General features: G+C 38.5%; 1 protein-coding gene across 2 annotated transcripts in view; it reads left to right on the top strand.

Moving 5' to 3' along the window:
* The window catches only part of AFG3L2 (AFG3 like matrix AAA peptidase subunit 2), a 33,879-nt gene that overhangs the window by 5,884 nt on the left and 4,073 nt on the right, over window positions 1-23,922 (top strand). Inside the window, exons 4-15 of one of the 2 annotated variants that reach the window (XM_087818661.1) lie at window positions 6-112; window positions 269-421; window positions 2,721-2,795; window positions 6,253-6,374; window positions 8,750-9,023; window positions 10,272-10,409; window positions 12,194-12,347; window positions 13,426-13,533; window positions 13,622-13,747; window positions 15,575-15,685; window positions 18,552-18,667; window positions 22,032-22,232. In XM_087818661.1, the coding sequence (XP_087674787.1) occupies window positions 6-112; window positions 269-421; window positions 2,721-2,795; window positions 6,253-6,374; window positions 8,750-9,023; window positions 10,272-10,409; window positions 12,194-12,347; window positions 13,426-13,533; window positions 13,622-13,747; window positions 15,575-15,685; window positions 18,552-18,667; window positions 22,032-22,232 (1,685 nt within the window). Of the gene's footprint in view, window positions 1-5; window positions 113-268; window positions 422-2,720; window positions 2,796-6,249; window positions 6,375-8,749; window positions 9,024-10,271; window positions 10,410-12,193; window positions 12,348-13,425; window positions 13,534-13,621; window positions 13,748-15,574; window positions 15,686-18,551; window positions 18,668-22,031; window positions 22,233-23,922 lie in introns of both variants that reach the window. The other variant, XM_087818660.1, reaches the window with a different exon arrangement.

The raw sequence follows: 23,922 nt of genomic DNA, 5'->3' as shown, positions 1-23,922 counted from the left end.
AACAGAATCAAAGTCAGCTGCTACCCCACGACCTTCCGGAGGAGGAGTTGGTGGCGGTGGAAAACGAGGTGGCAAGAAAGATGATTCTCACTGGTGGTCCAGGTTTCAGAAGGTTTGATTCTAAACTGTGTGTTAATTTTGAGGATCTGGGGTGGCCCCAGGAAAGTTAGGAGGCATTAATGATGTTGGGAGAGATTTGTGTCCAACATAACGTAAATCCTATTGTCACATTTCATTCTTTACAGAAATTGTCTCTTTCTTTGCCCAGGGTGACTTTCCATGGGATGACAAGGAATTCAGGATGTACTTTGTCTGGACTGCTCTGTTTTGGGGTGGAGTCATGTTTTACTTCCTATTCAGGAGCTCCGGAAGAGAAATCACATGGAAGGACTTCGTCAATAACTATCTTTCTAAAGGAGTAGTAAGTATTTTATGGGATTAGTGGCTGTTGTGGTTGAAAAGGTGAAATTCCATGGATTAGACCAATAAAGTGACAGTCAACAAGTTAGCCAAGCTTGTTCATTGTAAAGTTACTATTTTCATATTGGATTTTTTTAAAGCTGAAAAGTACTGAAACCAAAAAACCTGTTTATATTGACCCAGCAATCCCCAAATTTGCCACGAAATCCTTTTGTTTCACTTCATACAGGAGCCTAGTTTTGGAACCACTGCTCCCAACTCTTGCTCTTGTAGCCCTCCCTCTGCTTGCATTGTTTTCTCATGTGCCCTCAGCTGCCTCTTTTCCTTGGTGTAGTGTGCCAGCCTCTCACGGTTCCTTCACATCTTTACTGCTTTAATCTCCTGTGGGCTTGGAATTGGATAAATAAACCACTCAGAATATTTATTTATTTATTTTAAAAATATATCTTTATTGATTTCAGAGAGAGGAAGGGAGAGGGAGAGGGAGAGAGAGATAGAAACATCAGTAATGAGAGAGTCACTGACCGCCCTCCTGCACGGCCCCCTCTGGGCATAGAGTCCGCAACCTGGGCATGTGCCCTGACTGGGAATCGAACCACAAGGTCCTGGATCATAGGTCGATGCTCAACTGCTGAGCCATGCTGGCTGGGTGTCACTCAATATTTAAAGTGAGACCAGACAGGCTCTGAGGGCTGCTCAGGAGCTTTTGTCACTGCCAGCTGGGTCTTTACCCACTAAGACCCTATTTCAGCATTTTTAAGATACTGTTGATTGTAAGACATACATTATTTTGGTGTTTTTTAAAAAAGGCTCCTCTGAAACGGAAATACCATCAGTTGTGAAATGTGTCATAGTTTCTGAGATGTTAAAATATGAAAAATGTCCATCCTAGAATTGATGAAATATAAGTAAGAGAACCAGAATTAGGCTGTTTTGTAACTTTGGGGAAATTATTTAACCTCTCAGTACTGGATTTTTCATCAGTGAAATGGATAAAATAGAGATATTAATACCTATTAATGTATAAAGAATCTAAAATTATTTTTAAATGTTGCACAGTAAGGTGAGGACAGAAACAATGGAAATAATTACTCAGATTTTTGGAGCAAGTATTTCTCTCATGAAAGTGACAATATTATATCTGTAATTTCCAGGTTTTGTAGGGAGCCTTCTTTGGTGTGGAGGGGGCTGCAGTTGTCCTCCAAGGGTAGTGGCAGGTCCTTGGGAGGATTCCCCTGTAGCTGAGTCTCCTCCTGAAATGCTGGTTTTGTGGAATCAGTCTATCATTGTCCTAACAGTTTCATGGGGGTAGAGTACTTCAGTTGCTCCTTTCTAGAAGGACTGCTTTTAGAAACAGTTAGTCCTGTATTCCAGCTCCTCCTGGAATTATCTGGGGCTCCCTCACTTTCCAATTTGACTCTTACCTTCCAGACTTCCTGCCAAGATAGACTTTATTAGAGCAGGAAGCAAGCTTATGCTCTGAATCAGCCAAAGGCCCTGGGATAAATTTAAGAGTGTTCTTAAGAATCTGATATAGTTAGAAGATTACAGAAAAAAAGTTTAAAACATTTTATACCCATAGAGTGGCAAAAATTAACAAGTCCTATAATAGCAAGTGATGATGCGGAGCAATAGGAATGTTTTGCCAGGGAGTGTGAGTTGGACAGCAATTTGGTACTATCTGGTAAAAGTGAAGATGTGTATACTCTGCAGCGTAGCCTTACTGACCCATCCACAGGTACCCATCCCAGAGAAATTTTTGAAGATGTGCCCAGGAAGGTCTGTGCAGGAATGTTCATAACAGCATTGTTTGTGATAGTGAACCTTTTGAAACAGCCTAAATGTCTTAACACGAGAATGGATGAATAACTTGAGGTGTGCTCATAGAATGGAATACCCCACAGAACTGACATGTTAGCATGGATAAACCTCATAGATATAATGATAGGAAGGAAGAGAACATTGTAGAAGAATACATACCAAACGAGACCATTTTTAGCATTTAAAAACAGGCTAAAGTGAGTGTATGTTTAGAGTTACTTTTGTGCGTAGCACAAGTGCTTTGGGACAGTCAGCACCTAATACAAAGAGTGGCCACCTCTGAGGAGGGGAGGGCGAGACTGGTGGGTTCAACAGTGTGTGATGTTCTATTTCTGAAGCCAGAGTGGGGAACATGGGCATCCTTATTCATTATTCTTTGTTTGTCTGAAATATCATATGCATTTTAAATGAGCTTAAAAGAATATCTCAGGTCTTTTCTATAAATTTATGTTTGAATATTTAACTCTTTAAAATTCCAGGTAGACAGACTGGAAGTCGTCAACAAGCGTTTTGTTCGAGTGACTTTTACACCAGGAAAAACTCCTGTTGATGGGGTAAATGATTTTATTAATTGATGTGCATTAGCTATAAATTAACTTTTCAGATTTAAAGCTGAAAAGCAAACATTACCTCATATACACTGGACATACCAGCACTGGGCAGTGCAGCAATTGTAATCTTCACCATCATAGGTGAGAATGTGCATGTTGCGTACATAATTGTGGTGTGAGGATTGGGTCAGTGGTTTTGTTTTGGTTTTAGTAATCATTTTGGCCGTACATTTAGGAAACAGTGAAATCCCAGGTTTTAATATTCCCATATCATCTATGGTTTTTCAAGACTGAGAAAACAGTTGTTTGGTTAGGAAAAATATGTTAAAATCTGAATTGCTTGCCTTGAGACAACTTTTTCCAAATCTGCTTAAGAAGCATTCTGCTCATATCTCTCTCAACCATTTTGTGATATATTAATTTAATTTCTTGTTTTTAAAATAATTTGTATTTCCTGTCCAACCATTTGAACTCTATTCCAGAGATCCCAGACTGGCTTGAGGGGATCATGGGAGGAGGGAAAGAGAGGGGCAGGTGAGGTTCCCAGGTGACTCCCAGTCCTCCCTTGGGCCTGACCCCCGCCTCCCTCCCATCCTTAGTCCTTTAGTGTCTGAAGTCTTACCACCCTCCCCCAGTGCCAGACCTGTCTCCAGGTTGCTTCCCTTCTCTTATAGGATGATTTTGTTTAACTATTTCCTAGTCATCCCCCCTCGATGGGGCACCGTTTTAAGGAAAACTAGAGCTGGTGGTGACCATCTCTCTGATAAACAGTAAATAAAAGAATATCCATGTAGTCATATGACTCTGGTATTTTAGTCATTTTTAGGAAAGTTATTTTCTCTTAATCCCCCCTCCCATTCTTTTCACCTTATGATGAAACAACCATTAATAAGTATGCTACTTTTTTGTTTTCCTTAGAACTACCCCTCAGACTTTTAGTGCTGGGAATTAATTGGCACTCCTTTTAAGAGCACAGTTTGGCGGTATGTATATCAGCAGTTTTGAAAGTACACACCGAGTAATTTTGCTTCAGTAATAATCCTCGGGAAATAATTAAGGATGCACATAAAGATGTCTATATAGGATGTCCTCCAAAACATTATTTATAGAGCAAAAAATTAGAAATAGATAAATTAGGCCCTGGTTAACATTAGGGCTCTTCACTTTCCTTGAGCTTTAATCTCTGCTGCAGAAAGGGCTCTCAGTGGGCAGTACTCTTCCCCGAGGGCAAGTGTCACATTTAGTATTGGCAGGCACAAGCATGTACATGCGAAATTCATACCATTTTATTATGAATTTCTTTCTCTTTCTCCTTCGTATTAAAGTTAAGGATTTATACCGATTTCTTTTCAAAATTGTGCACGTACTTTGTGATTGTAAAGGGGGTATTATGAAATCTTGAAGAAATGGCATCAAAATTGCTAATAGTGTTTATCTCTGGGTGTTGAGGTTATAGGTGCTTTTTATTTTCTTAGTTTTCAACCAAGAACATGTATTGCTTGCTTGACAGACTTTATATTGAGCTTTCAGAAATGGAATAAGTTTTTTAGTGTCCTACGACTTTTGGCATATCAACAGTAATTACTGTGTTGTATAAATACATACAGCTTTGGAGTGTGACAGATTTGGCTTTACATCAGCTCTTTTGTTTTGGAGGACATCCTATATAGACATCTTTATGTGCATCCTTATTTATTTCCCGAGGATTATTACTGAAGCAAAATTACTCGGTGTGTACTTTCAAAACTGCTGTATACATACTGCCAAACTGCTCTTAAAAGGAGTGCCAGTTAATTCCCAGCACTAAAAGTCTGAGGGGTAGTTCTAAGGAAAACAAAAAAGTAGCATGCTTATTAATGGTTGTTTCATCATAAGGTGAAAAGAATGGGGGGAGGGGGAAATTAAGAGAAAATAACTCTACTTTCTACTAACTGTCTGGCCTAACTCCACACTTCAGTTTCTTTATCTCTAAAATGGGAACAAGAGTAATACTATTTTAGGGCTTAGTGCTTAAATGAGAATTGTGAAAGTCAGTGGTGGTTTTCAAACTTCAGGGTGCATAAGAATCACCTGGATTGCTGGGACCCATCCCCAGAGGGTCTTATCCAGACTTTGTCCCCAGAATCTCCATGCTGCTGGTCCTTGGTCCACCCTGATTATCTGATGTGAGTCATGCATTTAGCATATTGCCCAGTTGATAGTAGATTCTAAGAAATTGTCGATCACATGTGGTTAATCTGTTATTGACATGTTTTGAGGCTTGAAATCACAGGAATTCTGTAGCTTTGTCAGTGAACAACTTACCAAGAATTATTGTTATAAAATTTACTCTCCATCTTTTGTTTTTTGATATATGGAGAGAGATACCAGAGTGATATTTCCCACATAGAAATATTGGTTGGTGGGAGGAATATGGGATGAAATGTTACTCTCTTCTGTGTACACTTCTGAATTGTCTGAGTTTTATATCATAGACTTACTGTTTTGATTTAAAAAATATTTTTAAAAGCAATTGCATGTTTGAGGATAAACGGTATTTTTGTGCTATAATACTTGCAGAGTGCTGGAACAGGGTCTGTTATATAGTAAAACTTCATAAATGTGAGTTGTTATGATTAATGTTTTCATGGTATAAGAGCAGTAGTATGATATGCTATTTACAGTCAGTGGCTCTGGAGCCAGACTGCTTGGGTTCAGATTCAGCCTCTTACTACTAGATGTGTAATCATGGGCAAGTGAAGTCACCCCTATGGTTTTCCCATCTGTGAAATGGGGGCAGTAATAGTCAGGGCTGATGTAGCACAATATGGAATACTTCTGTGCTGGGGTAAAACAGCCATTGCCTCAGTCCCTTCAGGTGTTCCTCCCTCGGGCCGGCCTCAGTAACTTGGACTGAGTAAATAGAAGGGTAATAGGGTAATGGTGAGGGGGCCTGCCTAATGATAAGAATTGGTTATCACCCCTGGTGATAGTTCCTACTTCTTAGAGTGCCTATGAAGGTTGATGAGTTAATGTATACAAAGAACCTAGAACAGTGCTGACATTTATAAGTGCTTAATAAACTTTGGTTGTTGTTATTGTGTCACATTAGCTTTTAGTTTGGGAATAGGTAGCTGAGAACTAGGAAATGGAAAAGAGGTAAAATAAGCATATTTATTTATGAAAAGATAAAAAGGGTTGTGTTTCCAAATAGATTTCTTATTCTTTTGAGTTTATAATTTTAGAACCACTGAGGAATATTGCTAAAGAAATGCTTATTTGCCAAGAATTGCCAGGTGTTCTCACTGAGTGAAACTTAATCATCATATCATTAAAACGAGTCTTTTATTATTGTTGGGTTTTTTAGTTCATAAATTTTTAGTATTTCTGAAAATTTTTTTAAAAGCTGAACCCTTTAGTGAATTAAACTCTTGTTTCCCCTTGATTCTTAGGATATTTTGTTTTTCTGTTTTTATAGCAGTACGTTTGGTTTAATATTGGCAGTGTGGACACCTTTGAGCGGAATCTGGAAACTTTACAGCAGGAATTGGGCATAGAAGGGGAGAATCGGGTACCCGTTGTCTACATTGCTGAAAGTGATGGGTAAGAAACAGTGAAAATACATAAACATGTTGAAAACAGTTCGCTGTGCTCTACATGGTTCAGTGTGTTCTGTCACCAGGTGACAGGTTACACATTACATTGTCAAACAGGCCTTTTTCAGTTTGGTCAGATTTTTTTAAACGATTAGTAATTTACTAGTTTTTGCAAGTAACTGATTTTCTACAAATTTATATTTATCATGATTAAGCAGTGATTTGGGGTATTAATGTCCAATGCACTTTTAGTAGGATTTTAGCATAAAGAGCCCTGTTGTGTTCAAGAGTGGCATTTCAACCTTTTAACTACATTACACTTATATTTCAGAGTTTTCCAAGCTTTTTAAGTAATTCTTCTCTTGTCAGAACTGCTGCTTCCCTTTAATAAAACCACTTAGAAGTCTGAGTCTTTCAAGAAGGACCCGTTGATTTCAAGAGTCACTTTCTTTGAGCTTTCCTAGGAATTACATTGTCTTTGAGTGATCATCTAGGTACAGCCAGGTAGATCACCTGGCAGTTACCCCATTTGCATTAAATACGGAAGGCATACCTTGCTCTAGAGTTACGAGTTTGAGAGTGAAAATAGAAGTAAATCTTAATTTTTCTGTGTATTCTTTCATATACAGAAAAACAAAGTTGGTGTGTTAATTGAGCTGATAGTGTTTCTCAGTTTTAGGGACTTTTTTGAATCCTGGTTTGTGTAAACCTACAATCTACCTGCAGTATTTAGATCTAGATAGCTATTGAAATTGTCTCACATATAATATATTTCTCGGCCCCTGACGCTATCATATAATTATTTAACTTTATAGGCTGGTGCTGAAACATTACAAAAAATATGATTGCACCGTTCTTTAAACTTTTATTGTCAGTGCTGTCAGTGCATTTTTTTTTTTTTTTTCTCCAGAAATAAACCAAAGGTAAATTTTTCATGGTTCTTGCTGCCCTCTGTAGGAACATTTAAAGTATTGTAAAGGATGAAAAATTTGGAAGTAAATCCTGGTTTTTGTTTTTGTTTGTTTTTGTTTTGTTTCTCACCTAGGACAAACAGACAAAAGGTAAAAGGCATTCCCAGGCTTTAAGCCATTTCTGGGCACGTCCCTCCAGAGCAGACATCAGGTTGGAGGGCAAACCATTTTTCCTGCAAATCTCTCTCAAGCCTGCACAAGTCGGACGGAGTGGCTGTGCAGCGTTCATCACCATTGATACAGCATATGCAGCACAGTAATTATTGCTGCCACTCCATAAGCAGTAGGACTAAAAATCTTGTATCTATATCTGAAAGTTCAACATAAAGTCTGTCAAGCAGACAATATACCTTCTCTGTTGAAAACTAAGAAAATACAAAGAAAATAAAAATCGTCTGTAACCTCCACATCACTTTTAGCACTTTTGATGCTGTTCCTTCAAGATTTCGTAATGCCCCCTTTGCAGTCATGACGTACATGCACATTTTTGAAAAGAAATCAGTATAAGAACTGTAATATGAAGGAGGAAGAAAAAGGAAGTAATTTGTAATAAAATGATATGACTTTCAATTTGTAAATGTTTTTGTCTGCCAATACTAAATATAAAAAATGTATACAGGACTTTTAAAACTGTTAACTTAGCAAGGATTTGATATTTGGAAGACTTTTCATCTTTTCAGAGTAAATGAGGCATTCCAGTAAGAGAACTAGAATTTCTACCCAGGCTAATACCAGGAATATGTCTAAATTTTTAAGTAATTCAGAAGAAATTTCTTTGAAAATCGGCTGTAATGATAGTAAATCACAGGTCTGCACTGTACATAAATGGTGGTTATTGGGATAGGAATAAAGTACTGATACATGTTAAGAATAGGATTTTCTTTTGGTCTTTGTGCTTCTACTTAAGTGATATTGATGCTAAGATTCTGTGTGCCTCAGATAAAATACTATATGTTCAGGTTTTATAAAAATAGAAAATATATGCAGTTATATCCCAAGCAGTTATCAAAAAGTATATCTTGCTTCCTGGCTGGTATGCTCAGTGGTTAGAGCATCAGCCCATGCACCGAAGGGTTGCAGGTTCAATTCCTGGTCAAGGGAACGTACCTGGGTTGCAGGTTTGATCCTGGCCCTGGTCAGGGTGGGTGTGGGAGGCAACCAATCGATGTGTCTCTCACATCAGTGTTTCTCCCTCTCCCTGTTTCTCTCCCTCCCTCTCTCCCCCCCATCACCCTCCCTCCCTTCCTGTTACCCTCCTTCCCTCCCTTCCACTCTTTCTAAAAATCAATGGAAAAAATATCCTTGGGTGAAGATTAACAAAAACAAAAAAGTATATCTTATAAAACATTTAAAAAGCCAAAGATTAACCGTCTTAAAAGTATGTTGCTGTTGTGTGTGATTCCCTTTTTAGTTCCTTCCTCCTGAGCATGCTGCCCACGGTGCTCATCATCGCATTCTTACTGTATACCATACGAAGGGGGCCTGCTGGTATTGGTCGAACAGGCCGTGGGATGGGTGGACTCTTCAGTGTTGGAGAAACCACTGCCAAGGTCTTAAAGGATGAGATAGATGTGAAGTTCAAAGATGTGGCTGGCTGTGAGGAGGCCAAACTAGAGATCATGGAATTTGTGAATTTCTTGAAAAACCCAAAGCAGTATCAAGACCTAGGAGCAAAAATTCCAAAGGTAAAATAAACTTTCAGATTATTTCCAATTCATTAACCCCCCAATTTTTTGCCTTATTTCTTGATCTCTGAAGTTACAATTTTATGAAGTTTGATTCCTCATAAAGTAGCTATTTTCATCCTTCCTCTGTCTTAACTTACTAGTCTCTGCTTAATTCAAGAGTCTTTTTTGGGTTGCTTGGTCTGTGTGAAGGTGAAGGTGTGTTCTTGCATGTACTGTAGTGTGTATATTCGAAAAAGATTTGTGTTTTCTCCCCTTGGAAGCCTTCCTTAAGTTGCCTTCCTTCTCCCTCCAGTCTGATTTAGACACCTCATTTCTTAGCAGCTGTAGTGCCCTGAGCATATAACTCCCTGCTGTCAGCCAGTGTCCCTCCTTCAGCAGGTATGAATAGATGGTCTTCCTGGGCTTGGCTCTGAAATTCGTGGCACAGGACTCTGTGGAGAAGAGCCAGACACCACTGATTCTTGCCTTCCCTCCTCCCAGCAGACATCCTTGTGACCACAGCTGGTGATGGGCTGGCCTTACTAATCTTTATACTCCCAGGACCAGCCTCAGTAATTAAGTAAATTAGTCAAAAAATTTTAACTAATTCTTTTAAAAATCCATTAATAAAGTTTACTTTAAAGGAATCCTTTGTAAAAGGAATCATCATTTCCTTGATTTCATTTCCTACCCATATGGATAAAAAGCCATATTTTATAATTTTACAGTTTGTTATTAGCTTACTTAAGTACCTGTACACATCATACTTAGGCATCTTCACAACTTAAGTAATTATAGTGTTTAAGTAAACATATATATATATTTTTTAGTTCACCATTGGTTATTAGATTTTTACTTCATTTGTGAAATTCTAAAGGGAATAAAATCAGAAGAATGTAAATTGGGAGTGTGATGTGTGTCCTTAAATTAATTACGTAAACCTCAGTTGGTTTATTAGTAGTTTCCTAGTTTAAGTCATCCTTTATATACTGTTAGAAAGGTCTGAAAAGCAACACTAAAAATCTCATAAAACAAAGAAAGTATTTAAGGTTTCTCATTCTGATCAAATTTTTTGAAACGATATAGTCTCTAATAATACTTTTCTTCCTCTTACTAATATTCTACCATACTTCAAATGATTAAGAAATATTTAGTGTATATCACTAAAATTTATACAGATTTATACCTAGGAATTATCTATGGATTTATGCAGTTTACTTTTCTGAAATTCTAGTTCATATACTTTCTTTTTTTTTATATCTGAAGGGTGCCATTCTCACTGGTCCTCCAGGCACCGGGAAAACACTGCTAGCTAAGGCCACAGCTGGAGAAGCCAACGTCCCTTTCATCACTGTTAGTGGATCCGAGTTTTTGGAGATGTTTGTTGGTGTGGGTCCAGCTAGAGTAAGTCTTTTGTTTTATTCTGATGGTGCAGCTCCCCCCTCCTCCTCCTCTGTGCCCCTGAAATGGGGATTTGGTAAAGATGGCCCTTTGCCCTGGAGTCCCGTGGAGTGACTCCTCACCAGTCTCTCACTGCCTTGAACATTCTTCCAGGGAAGAGCCTCAGTAAGGCTTCCCCCCACCTTCCCCGACCCTGACCAAGATCGCAGTCTGTTAATTGGGTTCTCTTTTTGTTGCATTGTAAGAGTTCTTTATATACTCAGGATACTAACCTCCTAGTCAGATATATGATTTGCAAACATTTTCTTCGATTCTGTGAGTTGTCTTTTCACTTTCTTGATAGTAAAGCACCAGAGTTTTAAATTTTGAAGAAGTCCAATTGTTGCTTTTGCTTTTAGTGTCAACTAAGAATCTATTGCCAAATCAAGGTTGTAAATGTTTACTCCTATGTTTTCTTCTAAGAGTTTTGTAGTTTCAACTGTTTCACTTAGATCTATGATTCAATTAATATGATCCATTTTGAGTTAATATGTTGTGCTATAAGGTTCCAACTTTATTCTGCATGCCTGTATCAAGTTTTCCTAGCACCATTTATTGAAAAGACTGTTATTTCTCCTTTGAATGGTCTTGGCATTCTTGACCATAGATACATGGGTTTATTTCTTGACTCTCAGTTCTACCTTATTGACCTATATGTCTGTCTGTATGCCAGTACCACACTGTCTTGATTACTGTTGCTTTGTAGTAAGTTTTGAAATCAGGAAGTGTGAGTATGGATTAATTTTTAAAGAAACACTTAAATTTTTACTCTTGTGTATTTTACCAGTGTCTATAATGTTGCCTTTTTTTTTAAAGCATTGTAGAAATGCAGAGTGCTATCACAATTACTTTCCTAAACATTGGGATACAATTTACAATCAATAGCAAAGGGTTGTGTTTTCAGTGGGCAACATTTTTTTCGTTCTCAGTTGCAAGTATAGTAATGATGGGTCTGAGCATTATTGGTGTCTTAGATTAGATGAACTATGATAGGTGGAGTTGGCAGGTTCATATGGGTTTGATAAGGGAGATAAGTCTTAGTAAAATGGGGGAGTATGGGGGAGTTGAGTGTTTATAATGATGGATCATGGAATCTAATATGGGCAAGGAGGGAATTGAAGACCAGAGAGGAGCAGTAGGTAGTAGGAAAGCAGTGGGCCTAATGGGATGGAGAGCTAAGAAGTAGGTGAAGAATTGGTTGTGGAAGCTGCTTGAGTATGTGGGTGGGCTAGACCATCAGGAGGGTGGGTGATCAGAGAGTAGACTGCTTGAGGCTGATTGTTTAGAGGGGACCTTGCAGTGTTGGTCATGTCAGAGTGGAGCAAAAGGTGATTGCAGTGGTGGGTCAGGGAAATGAGAAACCAAGACCCACACGAATGTGGAAATCACTAGGAAAACACTTCCTGAATTAAAGTTTACAGCACTACCGTGTTATCCTTTTGTAAACCGAAGGTGTGCATTATTCATTTGTTGGTGTTATAAAGTAGCAGATTTTATTAGTTCTTGTTACATGTACAAGAATTTATGAGATTATAGAAGTGATAATTGCTCACCTTAAGTCAGTCACCCTCCAGGTTACTTGTCACTTCACTCCTTTGCTGCTTATAACTTTTAAAATACGTGCTGTACTGTGTATAGCACAAAACACCGGTCTTCCTGCGGGGCAGGAAATTCTATGTTTATTTTTTATTAGGAGGATAAATAGTATTCATTTGTCAAGTGACTTTAGTGTTTATATTTTTATCCAGGTTCGAGACTTATTTGCCCTTGCTCGGAAGAACGCCCCTTGCATTCTCTTCATTGATGAAATAGACGCCGTGGGAAGGAAGAGAGGAAGAGGCAACTTTGGAGGGCAGAGTGAACAGGAGAATACACTTAATCAGTTGCTTGTGGAAATGGATGGTCAGTATTCGAGTCTTTTGTATTTTAAACTACAGTCTAATTGTTTTATATATTAAATCTCAAAGGAGAATCCTTATGCTCATATTGAATACCAAAAAAAAAAAAAAGCCTTTTCTATAATAAATGGCCTTTTTAAAGGCTCTTTTATACCAGTACAGATAACAGCAAAATATTCTTGCCTGGAAGCTTGCCATTACTTAATATTGGTGTTAAGATGGTATTTGTACCTGGTGTTGAATAGGAGAAATTTGGTGAAATGATTCACAAAAGATTTATAGCCTCATTCTCAAAACTATGTATGATTCTGAAGCATCAGGAAAAGCCATGTGTAACCACGTGTGAATTTGGCAAATTTCGAATACTCTTTTACTAAGAGAGTAGCAATCTTTCCACGTTAGTCAGCTTTTTTTTTTTATTTAGGAAAGCCAATTCTTAGGATGTGCCAGGTCCTTCATGCTATAAGATATGCGGATGGTGTTGAGTGCTCAGAAAGAGGAGACACAGTGCTGTGTATTGAACCAGTTTTCATTACTGAGTGGGCATTGTATCCAGAATCAGAAGACAGAGCTCCTTCTCCACTCTGATGGATAGTCCTCGTGTAGCGCCACATGTCTCAATCAGAGAGCCATATTTGGGGGAAATTAGCTCCTGAGCTCTTTCAGCGTCAAGGTCCTAAAGATACAGGCTTTGCAGCCATGGCCTTGATGTTTGAGAAATGGACAATAAAACCAAGTAAGTTTAGCCTGGAGAAATGGTTAGAGGTGGAGGTTGATACCTGTTCAAATATTCAGTGGCTGTACCATGGTCCAGGGAGTTTAGACACATCATTTGCAGGTTTTAATCTTACTGATAGTAAAACATTTTTAAAATTGATAACAATCTAAATTTCTAGTTAAGTAAGTTAACATCTTTGATCATTGGTCTTTAGAAAATTGATTCTTAAAGTTGATTCCTATGTATGACTAGTATCATTAAGGATAGTAGCAGTATATCTGTAGTGTTCGTACATTCTTCACAGGCACACTTACTTTTTGCCTCATGCCATTTAATAATTGTATCTTCATTATTATCTTTTCAGGTTTTAACACAACAACAAATGTTGTCATTTTAGCAGGCACCAATCGACCAGATATCCTAGATCCCGCACTGATGAGACCAGGGCGCTTTGATAGGCAAATCTTTATTGGTAAGATGATTTTCATTGGGTTTAGTCCAGTTTTCATGAGGATGTCATTGTTTCACTGATTTTTTTTCCTTAAAAATAATTCCTCAAGGACCACCAGACATAAAAGGAAGAGCCTCTATTTTCAAAGTTCACCTCAGACCACTAAAACTGGACAGTACCTTGGAGAAGGAGAAACTGGCAAGAAAACTTGCATCCTTAACCCCAGGGTTTTCAGGTGAGTGGAAAGTAACCTTCTGTCCTGTTTATAAGTCCTTTAAATCAGTGACAGTTGCCAGGTATCCATTCACTTTGTTACCTGTCATCTTGGGGCTTCCTAAGTACATATTCTTACTTTTTTATTATGGGAAATTTCAAACATATAACAGAAGTTAAGAAAATCATGTAGTGAACTCCTCTGCACCCATCACCTAGCTTTAGGAACAACTCTTAATTCATGTCCAATCTTATCTATACCTTTACCCTCTTCCTTCTGTCTCTGGATAAATTTGTTTGTGACAAATTCCTTGACAGCATATCATTTTATCTATAAATGATACAGAAGTTATTTGGGTTTTTTAAAAACAACTCAGTACTGGGATAAAATTAACTTACTATCAAATTCACCTGTGTTGAAGTGTACAATTCAGTGTTTTTTAGTATATTTACTAAATATAGTTATGCAACCAATCACTATACAGTAATTTAAAAATATGTTCACCCCAAAAGAATCCATTAGCAGCCACTCCCACTCAGCCCTAGGCAACTCCTAATCTACTTGTTGTTTCTATAGGTTTTTCTATTCTAGACCCTCATATAGATAGAATTATATAACATGGTCTTTTGCATCTGGCTTCTTTCATGTAGCATAATGTTTTCAGACTTCATCCATGTTGTAGCACGTGTCAGAATTTCATTTTTTTAATGGCTGAGTAATATTCCATTGTATGGATATACCACATATTATTTATCCATTCATCATTTGATGGACATTTGGGTTGTTTCTCTCTGGGCTGTTGTGAATAATGCTGCTGTTAACACCCATGTATATATTTTAGTGTTTTCTTTTCTCTTGGTTATATACATAAGAGTAGAATTGCAGAATAACTTTTTGAGGAACTGCCAAATTGTTTTCCACAGTGGCTGCACCATTTTACATTCCTATTGGTAGTGTGTGAGGGTTCCAGTTCCCTTCGCATCCTCATGAACATTTGTTACTATTTGTCTTTGTTACTGTAGCTATCCTAGTGGGTATGAAGTGGTATCTCAAGGTTTTGATGTGTATTTCTCTAATAACCAGTAACGTTGGGTATATTTTAATGTGCTTATTCCAAGAGTTTTTAAGTGCACAGTGTGATTCTTTCTTCCCATTTGCTTTCTCCCTCTTTCAAACTTAAAATGAAATAAAAAGAAACATTTGAAAAGTATGAGAAGATTCTAACAAGTTTATTGTTAGAAGATAGCATCTCAAATATCTCAGGGGTCCTAACTTTATACTTTTTGTTTTTGGACTTTGAAATTTATAACATTTTAATATCTGTTGAGCATGTACATTGTGTTATAGTTTATTTGCATTACCATATACTTTGAAAAGTTAATTCAAAAGTCTTATGGCTCTAGAAAGCATTTGGAAAGTTTAACTTGTTTGAATGCACTAGGTTATTTTAATGCTTATGTTTTTTTTTTATTATATTTCAGCATATTGTGTAATATCCACATAAGTCACTTTCCCACAGAGATAGGACTTAGTTAATTAATGGGCATTTTTAAATACTATCTTAGTTTATATGAGCCATATTGTATATAAAGGTAAATCTATGCCTGTAATTTTCCATTTACTAATACTTGTACCTCAGTTCAAAGGGCCAGGATTATACTAGGCTGTTATTGAGTGCTAGAATACCTTAGGGTTGTCATCAGTCAAACTGAATTATATTTACATAAAATCCTTATCCAGCCTGTTGGTTGAGAAATTGACTCTGGATTTGGTTGTCCATAATGTGTGACTAATCAGTCTGAGTATACATATTTGGTGACTAAGCTGTTCTGTATATTCATTTTGTAGGAGCTGATGTGGCTAATGTCTGTAATGAAGCTGCTTTGATTGCTGCGAGACACCTTTCAGAGTCTATAAACCAGAAACACTTTGAACAAGCAATTGAACGAGTGATTGGTGGTAAGGGAACTGTATATAACTCAAGTCAGAGGCTGATAAGATGAATTTGAGGCCAGGAATTTTTGGCAAGATCTAGAAGCAAAGTTTATTTTCCTAGCTGTGGGGCTCACCATGTACCTGCTGTGTTTCTTTGGTGCTGTGAACCCCTGCCCTCCCCTGCAGTCTGCATGGAGATGGGTGGGGTAGGTGTTGGGTAAGTCAGATGACAGCCCACATACTGCCTCGCTTGCATGGGCAGCAAGCCCAGTGAGGTGTCTTCCCTTGAATGATTCCAATCTAGTTTTTTATAAGTGCTCACAACCTTCCTATTTCCAAAAATTTCATTTCACTAGTTAAATGTGTTCTATGTAGATACAGGTGATGGATAAACACCTCCAGTGACTGTTTAACCAGGAAATGTTCACCCCGCCAGCACGGTGGGGGATGCAGATAACACGTTTTCCATGCTTTCTAGAGAGCTTACAGCTTAACACATAATAAACATAATTAGCCATTCAAAAACTTGGGCATTCGAAGGAGAGAAAAGACTGTGGTCAAGAGGGCTACACAGAAGAGGTGGGATTTAAACTGGGTTTGGTAGACAGATGGGGTACCGTGTGAAAGTGGCACGAACAGAAGGTGGTTTGTAGATAGTGTTGCATACACTCTGTGTTTCGTGCAGGGAAAATAAACTAGTGAGACTCAAGTTCCTGTGGGAAGGAAGGCAAGGTTGAAAAAAGTTATTTAAGTCCTGATTTTAAAAAGCCTTGAATGTTAAACTCAAGGACTTTTTAAATGTCCTGTGGCCAGTATGGAACTAGTGTGGGTTTCTCCGGAGCCCACTGAGCAATATGATAGTTTCGGAAAGTGAATCTGACTCTGAAGAAGAGGGAAGCATCTGGAGACAGAGAACCTTGTAGTCACTCATGTGAGGTAGCGGGTTTAGCATAGATAATCCCAGTGGAAAGAGGCAGAAAAAGCACAGCCTGACAGGCTGCAGGAAGAACAGAGTGTCTGAGGCAGCTGGTTTGGCAGAAAATGAGATTTGCGGGGTTTGAGATGCAGAATTCAGTGTTAATCTGGAGCACTGCAGTGGTTCTGGCTGGGTTCCTGTGGTGTGAAGGTGGGTGAGAAAGTTCAGGGAGCGGGTGCCTAGTAGAAGGAACAGGGGTCCACGTGGTAAGCATTGCCAAATGTTCGCATTTGGTAGTGGAGGAGAGAAAAGTAAGTCAGCAAAGTCACCAAAGCTTGTGTGCTACAGACCCAGAAGGTGCATCACCAAATAAGACAAGAAGTGCCATTAAAGGGGACTCAGGTTGGAGGTGAAGGAGACAAGGGCAGTGACATGTTTATTGAGGAGGGGTTGGCAGCAGGGTCAAGTGATGTGGGGACGTTAGGGAGACTGGCCTTTGGATTTGGCAGTGAGGCTGTTCTTGGTGACTTTTGACATGACAGTTTGAATTGAGTGGAGAGTACGGAATCAGATTAATGGAGATTCCAGTGAGGATCTAGAGCTAGGATAGTCACTTGCTTAGTTTCGGTTAGGGGCTAAATAACTGTAATGAATGAGTAGACCACTTATTCTAGAAATTTGTTAATGAAAAGAAAAAAAATCTAAGATGTAGAATTGCAGATGGAATTAAATCACCATAGAAACGTGAAAACTGCATATTTGTGCCTTTTTAAGTCAGGGATGCTATCAGTGCTTAACACAAAGTGAGAGTGTAAAAGAAAACAGGGCAGCAGTTAGAGTAGGAGCCTTGCTCTGAGGTGGGTGGACACTTGCTTATCTCTTCACAGTTCAGCCACTGTAAACCAGCCATGGGAAGTCCTTGTTCTGTAATAATATACTGAAAATGAAAAATTCTAATGATAAACTATGGGGAAATTTTTAGTTTTTCAGGTAACCAAGAACTGCTTATCTATGGAAAACAGGGCTTGTTAACACACTCTCTGTAACTTCCCACCCTTGGATATACTTTCCACCTGTGGTATATACATACTTCTCTTATGTTGTGTCATTGGGAACACAGCACTGTCTTTTTAAAAAATCTTCTAGACTCCTTAATATGTTATCACTTGAGAAATTCAGATGAATTATATTGAACACAACAAAACTACTTTTGTCATGGTGTGATGATTGGTATTAGTACAAACTTTGTGGTTAGTTTCTACATTATAAAGGTGCATACGAGATTCAGCATTCACCTTTATCCAGGCCGAAGAAGAATTGTGCATAGATTAGGGGTCCTTCAGCTCTGTAGTGGACACACAGGCCCAGCACAGGTCTCCTGGGGTTTATCTTCTCTGGTCTACCCTGCTGCTGCTTTGTCTGGCTCTTGGAACCCCTTGGGCTGTTCGTTGAGGGCGTTGGATGCTGCAGCATTGGCCTGACTTTCTAAGTCGGTATTTTCAGATTTTTAGTTTTTCCTCTGACGATTGTCTACCTTCCGTCAAGAACATAGTCTCCAGTGGCAGGCATCATTGCTTTTCCAGTGCTTGATAGTTCTGAATACCTAGACTGAGCAGTGAGTTCTTTCCAGACTTTGTTTTCTGTGAATTCTATGTTTTAAGTTGACTTAAGTGCTGACTTTTATTTTGCATTTCTGTTTATGTCCCTAAACAATATATGTGGCTCAAAAGAGTGGGAAAGTTAGGAAAAAAATGGGCCTGGGGGTAGGGGTAGTGAATGCATTTTTGCTGCAGCTGAGTGTATTTCGAAGTTGATCCTTTATTTTTATTCTGACCTTGATTGATAACTTTTGGATTGTCGAAGCATCTTAATCTCTAAATCACCTTTTAGGTAAGGCAATGTGTAGTATTGTGTAACTGTCTTTTTATGTCAGTGTCACTAATGCAGTGGTTTTTGTTTTTTTGTTTTTGCCAGGTTTAGAGAAAAAAACCCAGGTTCTGCAGCCTGAGGAGAAGAAAACTGTGGCATACCATGAGGCAGGTCACGCGGTTGCTGGCTGGTATCTGGAACATGCAGACCCACTTCTGAAGGTAAAGCAGTTTGTGTTGAACAGTAAGTAAGCCAGATGGTTGTGTGAGGAATTACTTGAGGAGAAAATTGCACTCTCTCAAAGGATAAATAGATGAGATGTTTAAATTTAAAGAAATTTAGAAAACATCTGGTAATAACCGTGGGATAAAGTGGTGACACAATCCTCCCACAGATAAGTTACAAAGTTTTGGAAAGAAAATTGCTATTAAAAGGGACTGAAAATTTTCCCAGAGCAGACTAAAACTGAAGAGAGTTTACTCTCAGAAAGTAGTGGCTACAATGGGTTAGAATTGGGTGTTTGTGACTTTCTTGTCTGAGGGTTTTCCACAGCTGGTGGTGGAAAATGCTGGCCTTACTGTATTGAAGTGGTGGAGGAGGAAAGTTCAGGATTTGAAGACAGTTTGAAATTTAATAGGAAAATCTTGGAAGCAAGAAAGCTACAGAGCAGTTGAGACCCAAATCCAAGTAGGAAGTGCCCAAATCCTTGGCTGACTACAAACCTGTGATGCAGAGGAATATCCCAGAGAGCCTGGGAAAGTAAGCAGAGACCAAAGAGACAGGCGTGCACCAAGTGAGACTGTTAAATTTTCTTCTTTTTCCACTGAGTGTATTCCCCAGACCAGTGCAGCATTGGATAACAGGAAGCAGCATGACTGACTTGCTATGTTGAGACAGCTGGAAATTGAGGGGGGTGGTCCCCTGAAGCAAGGGGACCTCAGAGAACACGTTAAAGTATATACAAAACTTCCTAAATAATCTAAAAAGTCACTAGAACTAATGAAGTTATTATCAGGGTTATAGAATTGAAGGTCCATATACAAAGATCAATTGTATTTTTGTATATTAGCAATGAACAATTGGAAGATGAAATTTTAAAAATTCAATTTCATTTACGATAGTATCCAAAAGAATGAAATACATAGGGATAAATTTTTCAAAATACAGGGTGGGAATTTATATGGAATTGCAGGTATCAGCTGAAGTAGCTAGAACAATTAAATTGAAGGGATTACACTAACCAATTTTAGACCTTGTATGCAGCAACAGTAATGAAGACTGGTATTGGTGAGACAACTTGACAAACAGGTCAGTGAGATGGAATAGAGTCCAGAAATAGACCTTCACATGTAATTGTTTCACTGATTTTCAACAGAGATGCCAAGGTTATTGAAGGTGGGGAGGATTGTCTTACCAACAAATGGTTCTGGAAGCTCATTGTTTAGATGAAAGAAAGTAAACATTGACCCTTACATCATATGCAAAAAAGTAATTTGAAATAGGTCATAAAAGCTAAAACTACAAAACTTCTAGAAGAAAACTTAGGAAAAAGTCTTTGTAACTTTGGGTAGTTAGAAATTTCGTAGGACACAAAAACCACGAACCACAAAAGCAGTTGATAAATGGGATCTCATCAAAATTAAAACCTTTTTGTCTTTGAAGAATACCATTAAGGAAATGAAAAGCAAGCCACACACTGTGAAAATACTTGTAGTACACACGTATGAAAAAGGACTTGTAGCTAGAATACATGAAGAACTCTTAAAATAATGCCCTGGTTGAGTGGCTCAGTTGGTTGGAGCGTCATCCCATACACCAAAAGTTTGGGGATTTGACTCCGGTCAGGGCAAAGACCTAGGTTGTGGTTTTGATCCCATTGGGCACATGCAGAAGGCAACTGATCGATGTTTCTCTCCCTTCTCTCTCTAAAATCAATAAACATATCCTTGGGTATTACAAAACCCCACCTCAATAATAACAAAACAAGCATCCCAGTAAAACCCAGTAATTGTGCAAAAGATTTGAGCATATACTTCACAAAAGATGATATATGAATAGACTTTAAGCACATGAAGGTACTCAATATCATTAGTCATACGGGAACTGCATATTACACCATAAGGAAGTAATGCATGGTTAAAATTTTAAAGCCAGTCCTTAAGGGTTGGTAAGAATGTGGAGCAGCGTAGAACTCTCATACATTGCTGATGGAAATGTGAAGTGGTACAGTCATTTTGGGAAACAATGAGGCAATTTCTTACAAATGCTCCCATATGACCAAAGATCCCCCTCTTAGATACCCAAGAGAAGTGAAAACAATGTCCACACAAAGACTTACACTGTTTTATTCATAACAGCAATAAACTGACAACCCTGATGTTCTTGAGAATGAAATGTATATTCAGTATATTTAGACAGTGGAGTGCTACACAGCAGAAAAAAATGAATCAACACACAGCAGTGGGGGTGACGCAGAAACAGAGAAACCAGATAAAATGAAGTGTACTTACTGTATAATTCCCCTTATATGCAATTCTAGAGATTGTAACTGATCCATAGGGTCTGAAGTATATGTGCATTTGCCTGTGGTTAGGGGAAGGGTTGACTACAAAGGGGCGCAAGGGAACTTTGGGGGGATGAAGAGAATATTTTATATCTACATTGTGGTAGGAGGTTAAGTTTGTCAGAACTCATTGATCTTAGAAATAGATGATCAAGAGCAAGTCTTTGCACAACTGCGTCTTATTAATGCGTACCTGAAAATAAGCAGCTCCATCTGTTGTGTGGTGATGTGTTCTCTCCAGACCTCACAATTCATGTTTTTCATGTCAGTATTCAAGTATAATTAGAAAGGGCCACTGAAGAGTTGTTTAAAATAAATAAAAGTGCATCCAATATGGAAAAAAAACAATGCATTGAACTGTACACTTTAAATGGGTGCATCTTTTTTATATATAAATCACCCCTTAATAAAGTGGATTTTTTAAAAATTAAAGGAATTTACTCAATTGCAGAAAGACTAGAAAAGAAAGTGAAGGCTGCTGAGCACCGTAGTCTGCCTTACCCCCTGCCTGCCTTACCCCCGTCTGCCTTATCCCCCATCTGCCTTACCCCCGTCTGCCTTACCCCCGTCTGCCTTATCCCCCATCTGCCTTACCCCCGTCTGCCTTATCCCCCATCTGCCTTACCCCCGTCTGCCTTACCCCGTCTGCCTTACCCCGTCTGCCTTACCCTGTCCTGTAAAGGAGGGCGTGGCCATGCTGACAGTCAAGTTGAGTGAAACCTTTACTGTATTTAAGCTCTCAGGAGGAGTCATTGCTTGCCAGCAGTCTTTTTGTCAAACTGAATAATTTCAGTTGAGTTTTATAAAAAGACAAATACTCTCTAGAACTCTTAAGGTGAAGTTATCCTAAGAGAAAATATTTCTGCATAGTCACTCCTGCTAGATCTCATCTAGCCAAGGTTGATGGATTGCCCAGCTACTGTGCTTATTTTTCATAAGTGAGTTTGTCTATCTGTAAATGTTGTGATCAAGTCTACATTTGGTGGTGGAATCTCCAACAGTTTTTGTTTTGTATTTGCCAGGTGTCCATCATCCCAAGGGGCAAAGGTCTGGGTTATGCTCAGTATTTACCCAAAGAACAATACCTGTACACCAAAGAGCAGCTCTTGGATAGGATGTGCATGACTCTGGGCGGCCGGGTGTCAGAAGAAATCTTCTTTGGAAGAATTACAACTGGTGCTCAAGATGACTTGAGAAAAGTGACTCAGAGTGCATATGCCCAAGTAAGTATGAAATGGAGTGTTTCTTCCTCCTCACATTTGTGTGAGAGACGGTCATTCATGAATGGCTCTGAATAGTAGTACTATGTTTGACTGGCTTAGGCTTTTCAGACAAGGATTATTTCTTAAATCCATTTTAAAGCAGTCAAAACTTATAAAAATAAATGACTTTTTTGGGGCACTCCTGTTTCTCATATGTCAGTTCTTCTGGGTCTGTAACTTTCTCAAATCCTTTTTAATGACACATATAAATTTTTTATTCATTTCTTACTGTCACCTCACGTTCTGTTTCTTAGAGCATTATTTGTTGTGTTTGTTTGCTCGTGTTGTTTCTAGCTTAATCCTTATTTTTAAAATAATTTAAAAAATCTTTTTTCTATGTTCTAGCACCACCTCTGAGTTTTTCTGATTCTGATTTATGTTATTCTTTGTTTTATGTAGTTTTTCTGATTTTTCCTTTTAGCTTTTTTTGGAGTGGTAGGCTACAGTTTTCATCTGTTTTATGGAAATCTTTTCATCGAGCTTTCCTTATCTCTGGAGACACTCTGCTGCTAATTTTTTCTCAGAATAACTTCATAAGGGATTTTTCTATTGCTCAGTTTTACATGAAATTTGTTTTCCTGACCTTCTAGGAAGGAGGAAGATTAGGACTTTTCTAGGTTGATAGCTTTAGAATCCCCATTTCTGTTTTTCTTTCTCATGAAATTTTTAAAAATATGGCTATTTTCTGAGTTCTCCTGGCTCAGTTTCTGCTCCCCACTTTTATCTGGGCCTTCCCTTTTCAGGTCAGTTTGGGTTTTACTTCCAGAAGCTTTTTTTAAAATTTATTAAGGTGACTTTGGTTGATAGGATCATATAGGTTTCAAATGTTCATTTCTATGATACATCATTTGTATATTGCATTATGTGCCCACCACCCAAAGACAAATCATCTTCTGTCTCCATATATTTGGCCCCCTTTCCGACCCCCTAACCCCTTCCCTCTGGTAACCACCATACTATTGTCTGTGTCTATGAGTTTCAGTTTTATATCCCACATGTGAGTGAAATCATATGATTCTTAGCTTTTTCTGTCTGCTTATTTCACTTAGCATGTTACTCTCAGTGTCCATCCATTTTGTTGCAAATGGCAGTATTTCACCTTTTCTTACGGCTCAGTAGTGTTCCATTGTACATATGTACCACACCTTCTTTATCCAGTCATCTATAGAAGGACACTTTGGTTGTCTCCATGTCTTGGCCACCGTGAGTAATGCTTTAATGGACATAGGGGTGCATATATCTTTGTGAGTAAATGCTTTCAAATTTTTCGGGTAGGTTCCCAGAAGAGGGGTTGCTGGGTCATATGGTAGCTCTATTCTTAATTTTTTGAGGAGCCTCCATACTGTTTTCCATAGTGTCTGTACCAGTTTCCATTGTCACCAGCAGTGAATGAGGGTTTCCTTTTTCTCTCCAGCACTTGTTATTGCTTGTCTTGTTGATATTCCAGAAGTTTCTTTTTAATGCGGGGCTTATTCTGGTTAGCTTTGGGGCTCATATCGCCCAGATTAGGCCAGCCTCTTCACAGTCTCCCAGCCCATGGACTCAGGGAACAGGAAAATGCAAATGCCCCTTCCAGGGTCAGTTCTCAGGTTGACAGGACGCTCTGTAGGAAGAACATGGAGGGTTTGGGCTTCTTACTCTCGGATCTCTC

This window comes from Miniopterus natalensis, chromosome 7 (assembly GCF_054644295.1).
Source record: "Miniopterus natalensis isolate mMinNat1 chromosome 7, mMinNat1.hap1, whole genome shotgun sequence".
Taxonomy (NCBI): domain Eukaryota; kingdom Metazoa; phylum Chordata; class Mammalia; order Chiroptera; family Miniopteridae; genus Miniopterus; species Miniopterus natalensis.
The sequence above is the reverse complement of the archived record's forward strand: the minus strand, read 5'-3'. Positions and strand labels throughout refer to the sequence as shown.